Raw genomic sequence first — 10,034 nt, 5'->3', positions numbered from 1 at the left:
AGCGTTGACATCGCCATCTACTGTGACTGTAACTATTTTTTACGATTCAAAATGCAGAAACAGTGGAGCCGAGCGTATGTGGAATTCATAAAAGTGTGAATTCAAGAATACTAATAAAATATAAAACCAAATGGTTTTTATTTGAAGACAGTACAAGCAGTGCTCCAATAGTTTGTTAGGTTTTAATAAAATAAATAATAATTAAAAAAAGCATTCGAACCGTGTGAGAATGTGAGAGGTTATCATTAAAAATGCCAGAAAATTAAAGTTAGTTCTGAGAAAAAGTCTAGAACGTTTGCTTACAGATGGGTTTGATATTTTATTGCAATGAATCTCAGAAAATTTTAGTCTCTTCAGGCTTAAACTTGCACTTAAATGTTAAATGGGCCCACTGTAGATTGAAACCACAATTTAGAAGAATTGTCTTCACAATTAATAAATCAATAAAAACTATTAAATAAAAACTAAACAAAAAAGTCTTCATTTATTAGCCTACTTATTTGGATTTTTATGAATATGCATAAATGTATATATTCATTTAAGTTTTTAACTAGAACAATTTATCATTTTAATCTGCATTTGCAAGAAATGTTGGTTAAAAACACTGGGAGTATTATATCAACCAGCTATATATATATATATATTAGCCTATATTTCATTAATTAATGTCACCCATTCAGAACTTACGCAGTGATCCAGAAACTTTTATTATTTTTTGCATTCTTTATTTCTGATAGTAATATTCAGTGCTATCTTATTGGCATTTTGACTCCTTATAAGAAACAGGCAGATAAACAAAGTTGTCATATACAAAGTTACCATCAAATAGCCTCCAGTATCATTTTGTTAATTAGACAGCGAGTTTTATCTGTAAAATACAGAACATTAAAAAGACAATTGCAGCAGTTAAGATAACATTCCTACATGCAAAACATTAACCCCTTTATATCCACATTACATTCCTTACATGTGATTATCAGATTATCAAACAGCATTCCCTCATACCATACAATACATGCATGCTTTAAAGAATATTGAATAAGTTCAAAAATCTCCTCCATGTTCTTCCATGTGTGTTTAAATCACAGACTCATTAGTAAAGCGCTGAATTTTGAGATGAATTTAGATAAAAACCAAAATAGTTTTGAATTATTTTAAAGGAAAATTCTTAAATTATACAAGATTATAAAAAGTCTACTAAAATTAAGAACATTTTGGCACAAAGGAGTGTTTTTCATTGCAATTTGTGTGTGAGTGTGTGTGTGTGTGTCAGATAGGCCTAATAGCATGTTCTCAACACAGATTTAAATGAAAGTAAAGAAGAAATCGGCATATCCCTATTTAAACAAAGTACAATATGCTTATTGTCTAAGTTTAGGACACACTTTAGTAATATTTTAAAATGTTACATTTGAATGAATTATAAAAAATGGTATATGATAAGGCATTCTCAGTTGAAGCTTATGTAAAGGTTTAGTTCAGTGTCCACATCTTTCTCTACCAGTGACCGATATTATGTAAAAAAAAAAAAAAAAAAACCTTAACGAAGAAACAAATAAAACGATTTCAATAAAAAAGCTGCACAAATGTGATTTATACATCTAAAAAGCAAAATATGTCCTTGAATGTACTATATGATAATTTGGCAATTATCTAAAAAAAGCATGATAATATAAATATTAACTGCCATAGACGTAATGATCATCTGAAGACATTTGGTTCTTCTCATTGCCATCCAATGATGTTCATTCACTGTACAAAATCCGAAGTTACGGACTTATCAAATGTTGGCATGGTATGGCAACTGGCTCACAATGTCACAATGTGGAACGTTTCTATAGACAAACAAGTCCGCATGCAGGAGAACCAAACAAAGCCCATCCGTTCCGTCCTTTATGAGGCCCACTTGCAAAAAGCAACGTTCCTTTGTTGAAGGGAAGAAGTCTTGAGTTCCAGTGAGGCTCAGTGAGGCTCTTCGTTCAGAATCTGAGGCTGTTCAGTGTCCGGCTGATCCTCTGCTGTCTTCTCTTTGATAGAGGACGGACTGCTGTCGGTTTTGTTGCCGTCTGGGTTGCCATGGCTTCCTGCGCTGCCCAATCGAGTTGAAGCTACCACCGCTTTGACCGCTGCCTGTGGAGACACAAACACAGGGGTGTCTATTAGAATTTCAGAACATTAATATTCAAGCATATTCAGCTGTTTTGATTATTATTTGCTGATAAAAACATCATGATATTCCACAAGTAATCCAAATGACTCCAGTACATCAATTAATGTCTTAAGAAGAAAAAGAGCTGCGTGTTTGTGAGAAATAAATCAATTTTAAAGGCGTTTTAACTTTTATGACTCCATAATCCATAATAATGTTTCCTCCAGTAAAAAAAAAAAAAAAGTAAATCCCCTGTTGTCCTTTCACATCAAAATCCACCAACATGTTTGTTTAAAACTGTTCTGGGCTGTTTTTGCTTGTATACAGTGCTTGATCTGTGTCTGTTTCTCTTCTGATACAAACATGCAGCTTTTAATTTCACAGGACATTAACTGATGGACTACAGTCATCTGGATTATGCATGGAGCTTTTGTCTCGTTGTCAGTATCAACTGTTGAGCAAGTTACAGCATATAATGCTTAATTTTTCTAAATCTGTTTCACTGAAGAAAGAAACTCATCTACATCTTGGATGTCCTGAGGGTGAGTAAACTTTCGGCAAAAGTTCATTTTTGGGTGAACTATTCCTTTATGGACACGTGTAAATTCTAATCCACTAGAAGCATCAAACTTGAAAGAAAATCCTCAATTTTGACATTTCTGAGGATATGTGAGTGGAACTTGCTTTTGCACTATGTTTGATAAAGCCTTTTTAATATGTTTCTATGTGGCTGCTAGGGTATTCTGGCCCCAGTCAAATGTACATATTTCTATGATATTCTGGTCTTTTTGGTTTATGGTCTAAAGTCTATGGAACCTTTTTTGCCAGGAGCAATGCTTTGAGGCTTTTATACATGTTTAAGTTCTGAACAAATGTAACAATGTCAACCCTATAAAGCCTGACATATGCATATACTCATATATTATGATAAAGGAGAATATGGAGCTCATAATTGTGCAGAGAAAAAAACACCTCAGTTTTATTCAGTGGGCCAAACTGAGAAAAAAATATAGTGCAGTTGCTAATATTTGTTAGTCCAAAAAGTAAGATGAAACTCTAAAAGCTAATAATGTAAATCAGTGAGATATTTATGATGTAGCAGACTACTAATATTAAATACAGATAAGTATTAGCTGTCACTCTCCCGTCAAAAATGATACTTAGTTTTATGACCAAAGCTCTGTAGTTCTTATTGTGGAGGGCAAAGCATGTAATTGCCCACTGCTCCGGGTGTGTGTTCACGTTGTGTGTGTGTTCACTGCTGTGTGTGAATGCCTGAGATGTGTTAAATGCAGAGCACGAATTCTGAGTATGGCTCACCATACTTGGTTGTATGTCACGTCACTTTCAATTTAATGCAATGCAATACAGTAATGATTGAGAGATGTACAATTAAATGTTCCTCAGAAGCACATCATATTTGATCCTCACTTTTTAACATTCATTTTCAAAACACAATTGTATGAATAAACAAGAAATCTTAAGTGTTTATCTTGAAATTTTACTAACAAATTTTGTCTTATAATTAATTAATTGACAAAAATTCACAACAAAATCACATGTACATGTAAATGCAGGACCAGAGTAACACACAGGGCTACTGGGCACAGGACCCAGACAATCATGTCATGCCTTAGAAATGTGGGTATCATAAAAAAAGTGTTATTTAGACAAAAACCTCAAACCTTGAGTTTTCTTCGAGCATTGAACTCCAGGAGTTTCTTCTGAGCCGTGTCCATATGAGTGAAGTTAACAGCCTTTCCTGTCACCCAGGGGTGCTGCAGCGCCTGCTGTGTCGACAGCCGTTTCTTTGGATCCTGGACAACCAGTTTCTTCACCTGTGAAGCCAAAAAAGATGAGTAACACTTTCAAGAGATTTGAAACCCAACATCAGCGTTACTGAACGAGCAAAATGACTGACAGGCAGAGATGTTTCTGACTGAAGATGTGTTTTTGGTGATCACAAGTGGTCGGTGCTAAATACAGTCTGGGTTTTCTCATTATTAAAATAGTCTTTATTTGCATCTATGGTTCCATGAAGAATCTTTAACATCCATGGAACCTTCCCATTACCAATAAAGCCTGTTTGCTGAAAGGTTCTTTGTGGAACCCTAAAAGTCCCTAAAGAAGTCTAATATAGCAATATTCTCTTTTAAAGTAATAGTGATATTACTGTGGTTAAGGGGTGTTGTTAGGCACAATATGTAGCAGAAATTTATACATATATGTGTGTGTGTGTGTGTGTGTGTGTGTGTGTGTGTGTGTGTGTTGTGTGTGTGTGCGTGTCTAAATAATTCTTCCGCAAAGTTATATAGATCATTAGCATAACTGTAGGCAGTTTACTGTTGCCAAGCAATGTAGCAGCTAGGTGTACTGAAATAGAACTGAACTGATGTGCTCTTACAGGTGAGTGTTTTTCATACAGTGGCGAACGCAGACCTCCAATTAGAACTTAACATTATAACTATTATAAAGTATAGAACAATATACTGTACAGCAGATATTAAAAGGACTTAAAAGACATCAAAATGTTCTTATGTATGTGTGTGTGTGTGTGTGTGTGTTCTGGTATATATGGTTTATGAGGATGTACATATATAGCGTCATGGTTACTACAACATAGACATGATGAGGACACTTCCTGTTATTTTGTCTTGCTTTTTTTGAAAATCTAAAAATGCAGAAATGTTTAGGGGTAAGGTAAGTGTAAGGGGATAGAAATTATAGTTTGTACAATATAAAACTATTATGCCAATGGAAATTCCCATAAACCAACTATGTAAGTGTGTGTGTGTTTGTGTGTGTGATATTTTTATACTTAGGGTATACTGAGGGTTATTAGTGAATTGATATATATCAATATATATATTGAGATTTACTCACAAGGTCCTTGGCATTGAGAGACACATTGTCCCACCAGGGGGAGACAAATTCATATTCACAGTTCAGGATGCGTTTAAACATGTACTGGTCTCCTCTGTCATCAAAAAAGGGCTCAAAACCACATAACCTGTACAGAGAATAGAAACAAAATACGGTGCTAGTTTTAAACATCAGCTTCACCTCTACAAAGTGGCATTGAACTACAGTTTTAGAGAATTATTTTCTATTTGAATATATTTTAAAATGCAATTTATTTCTGTGATATCAGAGCTGAATTCTTAGTACACGTTACTTCATTCTTTAATGTTGCATAATCCTTTAGATTTCGTGAATAATTACTTAAATTCCAGTCAGCTCCTTACAAATGGATTAAATGGGTTTAAAACAACATTTACTGATGATAGATTTTTTGAAAAGAGTTTTAGTTTTGTTTTCTGTCAAACGTTATTAGACTTTATGTTTTATAAAAGATACTACATCCCATTCCTGGAATTACACCCAGAAGTTCAAAACGTGCTTCACGCTTTTCACCAGCGAGGCTGATCTGAGACAAAACCAGCGATTGATACAACAGAGAGACTGAATGACTAAGCACAGCATTCTTGTGAAAGAATAACTTTAAACAAGTACATCGTGTCACTCACAAAATGTACGTGATAACTCCCACAGACCACATGTCAACCTCAGGGCCATAAGCACATCCCCGCAAAATCTCAGGAGCTGAGGGAGAGAAAGACAGAACATCAGAAGAAAAGAATAAAGGGGGAGGCGACGCTCTGCTGCACTAATGCAGTAAAAAGACTTGTGCAACTGATGGCCACAGATGGTGCTCTGTTAAAAAAAAATAAAAACTCCTCTTAAATAAACTCACCACAATAGCCTGGAGTCCCACACACAGTCTTCATTGTTACCTGATCGTCTACAATTTTGGACAAACCAAAATCCGCTGTAAAGATAAATCATGTCAAGGAAAATCAGATTTTACATTTTCTGAAATGGCTCTTACAAAAGCAAACCTTGCTAAGAACAGAGTGGAGCATCGCTAAGCAGCTGATGGGGCGTTCTGGATGGTTGCCAGGGGTTTGCTCAAGTCTATGATATTCTGGTCCCCAGATTCAACTCTAGTCCCTTTTTCAATGGAAGTCTATGAGGTGACTCTCATGACGTGTGGAGAGCAGTTCATATTTTACAGCAAAAAAAATACAAATAAATGCCATACATAATCAGAGCTTATCCTTCCTTTAAAGTTGAAAGTGAATGATTCTCTACATCTACAACAGGATCAGGTTGCTTGTTAACAGGTTAATTCACAAACAAGAGAAGATTAGCTAAACTGCTGTTCCCCTATCAGGCCGATGAAAATCCAGGCTTACCTATTTTGAGCGGAGCATCTGGCGCTGAGGTGGCGTACAGCAGGTTCTCAGGTTTCAGGTCTCTGTGCACTACACCATTCTCATGCAGGTACTGCAACCAGACATATAGACACATTAATCAGAGGTGAACACAGACATGTGTGACTGTAGAATATAGCGACACTAATTAACATGTGTTGCTGTCCCCATTATGTGGTTATAATATTTATAAGGCTGGAAATAATATTTGTAAGGCTGGAATACCGAGACCCATGTGCAGCTCAAGTTGCTCTGACCCTTAAAACTGAAAGGACGTGGACTCCAGCGGCAGCAGTACAACAGGCCAAGTCATCTCTGAGGCATCGAAACATTGTTGGTCATGTACAACAAGGGAGAGGACCTCTCTGGCATGAGGCAACCCCATTTCAGTGTCGAAAATTGGTGGCTGAAGAGGTGTGCCAGCAGGAGCAAGCAACGAGATGTGCAAAAGCAATCTCACAGGTAAAGCAAGGGCAGTGGATGAGATGGGAAGGAGCTGTGGGACATGGAAGCATTCCAAATCAGCTTCCTTTTACAAGCAACTTATGTCTTGCCTTCACTAGTGAACCTTAACCAATGGTTCGGAGAAGCTCCTATGAGATGCCCCCCTTTACTCATCTTCAGCGAACCTGAAACACATCCTGGTTGGCTGTAAGGTAAGCCTGATGCACAGCAGGTATACAGTACCTGGAGGCACAACCAGGTGCTGAAGTTTTTTTGCTGTGAGTCTGGAGAACAGGCGGATATCCATCAACTTCCTACCTCCTCTTTTAGACCATGATGCAAAGAGACAGGAGTTTGTGGCACAAGGGGCAAGTGGGGGTCAAGGTGAAGACCCAAAACACTGACCAGCTGAGAGGAGCTTGTGATCGGAAGCTCTCTGTCGACTTAAACCAAAGGCTCTGCTTCCCGGCTGAAATTGCAGTTACCAACTGTGCTGGAGATGCAGATGCGGTGGAGGAGGCCTATGGATGTGTAGTGGGCTGATATCATCGAAACAGCAAAGAAAGGGGGGTGCCCACCTGATGACCTCAATGAAGCTGAGACCTCTTTCCCTCTATGCCCTCTTCCCTCTACTCCTGGTGCTACCACTCAAGATGCTCTTTGTTTCCCACTGATCTCAGGCAGGTGTAACAGTATATTACTACTTAGTCATGAAATGTGACAAAATAGTTTTCAAATTCATATGGTAATCTCTTCTATGGTCAGTGAACAGATTAATCTGGGCCTGATAATGAGCAAAATTAAAGTAATGACCAATCTGCACTGAATATATTTCATAGGCCAATTCGTTTTACAATGCTTACCAGGCAGCGCTGTATTGATATTTCTCAATGTTCTTATATCTTTGATGTGTTTATTGTATTGAATACGTTATTTGTCCTGTTTTTGAACAGTATTTGTTTTACTGTTCATTGTAAAGTGCTGTTGTTGTTGCTTGTATGCTGCCGAATACAAATCCTCTAAAATTGTACAATTAGTTATACTGATGACTATGCAGAAAAACACTTAAAGTAATAAGGCATAGTAAGTCACTTTACTTAATACTTATGAGTGGCTCTGATGTGGAATTACAATAATGCAAATCCTGAAAGCCAAAACCTGAACTTTTCCTTAAATGTTATTTTTCATTTCATTTCATTTTTGCTGCCTTGCAAGCACTGCTATTTACTTGTCAATTGTTTAGTTACCGACATTATTCAAAGTGCAGAAGAAATAATCTCAAACAGGTTTAGAACAACATGAGAAAATGATGACTAAATTTTCTTTTTTTGGGGTGAACTATCCCTTTCAGCACTGTTTGAGAATATTTCCCCAAAACTTTTGGCATGATTATTGTGGGTGATTGTCAAAGTCTTGCATTTCAGTAAAGGATTCTGAGTATTGTTTAGCACTATTAAACTGCTAGAGATTTCTGGGTTGTTGTTATGTATGAGAGGTCATTACATATGCATAAAATAAATGTACCAGTTACACCAAAGTGTTAGGACTTTGCTCAGATCGCTATTCCTCAGTATGAGCAATGCTAAAAGTGATGCCTGCCTTAGAAAACACCACTAATTAGACCAACGTCCACCGTTCACAACAGATCTGTATTTATAATCAGTCCAAAGCACTTGCCAGTGCCTTGGTAAGTGTTACCACGGAAACGTATTAAACAAGAGTAACATAGGCCATAAGTCTGCCTGGTTACAGAGAAATAGCGTGTGGTCATCATCTAACATGTGCAACAGAGGGAAGTGATGAACGTGATAGAGAACCAATTGTGAGGAAGGTTTTAATACATATATTAGCCAGTTCTGTTTGCTAAAGCAAGTTTCACGATTACTATTGGACATACTTAATTGTTAAAAAAAATTTGACCTGACCAGTAAGCAAACTCCTTGTAACTATACAGAACAAGCAAGCAACTGTATAGCTATATATGTGCTATTAGGTACAACAGTCTGATTTCATTCATTTTCCTCACAGTGAAATATAAACCACTGAAACACAACTACTGTAAGCTATAAGGTTGTAAATATACACTATATGCTTTTGTTTAATCCATCATCCAACAATATTTCAACTTTGTTTGCTGTTTAACAGCTGAACAGCTGAAAGACTACATTACCCATGATTCTGCAGAGATTCTCCACCAATCAGAAAAACAAACAAATCACTCCTTAAGCTTACCCACTCTCCTGAAGCAGTGCAAATGACATGATAATTTGAAACTTTCAGTTCTATATATTGTTACTTTTTTATAAGACACTAATTATCTCTCTCTTATTTCAGGAATTTCTAACAATAAATGCATTTTTGATTCCCTTTTTAATTTGCCGTGACAGATCACTGTAGGTGCCTCAGTTCAAACGGCAGCACAGAACGTGAGTGAACGCCATCATCCCTTCCTCTTTACTACTAGTTATAACATGAAATAAACATGAATGAACATCTCATGTCTCATGTAATCGCTCAATCAGTGTTTCAAGGTTTATATTTACCTTAGGCAAGTCATTATTTGTGTCTCCAGCCTGTTTGTTCAGAGGAGAAATTAAGTTTAGAGAAGAGCATTTCGCTAAATATTAGTTTATATATTTGCTATATTTTACTTAAAGTGTTAGTGATGTCTAAATTTTTATGTATGTTTAAAGTCATGAAAACAGGCTATGACAGCCACTGTGTAAATTATTATATTTCAAGAATGAATATAAATTTTATAGTATAAATAGATTTAGGTAATGCAAAAAACTGCCTTATGTGCAATTTATGTTTGCATACATTTTTTTTTTGTTTGTTTTTACTTGAGTGTTAATCATTATTCTGCTTCCCCTCATTAAAGTTAAGCACAAAGTCTTTAAACTTTGGCATCTTGGTTATTCTTTCTTATTGTTTCTTTCCATAAAAAAGTAACTTTTCTTATGGATTAGTTGCTTGGAGTAAGGCAATATTGTGATGTATTAATTTTAAAAGTAACTTTCCCCAACACTGCCAGAACATTCTAGCAACTACACATCAACACCTTGCCACTTTTTTCAATATTATTGCAGTTAATATTACACTCATTCTTCGTCTTTTTTATTTTTTGGGTTGAAAGTCTAATTTGTTTATCATTATTTGGAGTATTT

The 10,034-nt window shown here is 36.1% G+C and overlaps 1 protein-coding gene across 1 annotated transcript in view; it reads right to left on the bottom strand.

Moving 5' to 3' along the window:
- Nucleotides 1-689: 689 nt before the first annotated feature.
- camk4 (calcium/calmodulin-dependent protein kinase IV) overlaps nt 690-10,034 on the bottom strand; it is a 44,397-nt gene continuing 35,052 nt past the window's right edge. The window contains exons 7-12 of the mRNA XM_026212495.1: nt 6,406-6,496; nt 5,904-5,978; nt 5,677-5,752; nt 5,033-5,159; nt 3,835-3,987; nt 690-2,130 (exon numbers count right to left, since the gene is read on the bottom strand). Coding sequence (XP_026068280.1) covers nt 1,963-2,130; nt 3,835-3,987; nt 5,033-5,159; nt 5,677-5,752; nt 5,904-5,978; nt 6,406-6,496 — 690 coding nt within the window. The 3' untranslated portion in view covers nt 690-1,962. The remainder of the gene's footprint in view (nt 2,131-3,834; nt 3,988-5,032; nt 5,160-5,676; nt 5,753-5,903; nt 5,979-6,405; nt 6,497-10,034) is intronic.

The sequence above is a fragment of the Carassius auratus genome, chromosome 30 (genome assembly GCF_003368295.1).
Source record: "Carassius auratus strain Wakin chromosome 30, ASM336829v1, whole genome shotgun sequence".
In the NCBI taxonomy this organism is placed as follows: domain Eukaryota; kingdom Metazoa; phylum Chordata; class Actinopteri; order Cypriniformes; family Cyprinidae; genus Carassius; species Carassius auratus.
Note: the sequence above shows the minus strand (reverse complement) of the source record. Positions and strands in the feature narration are given on the sequence as shown.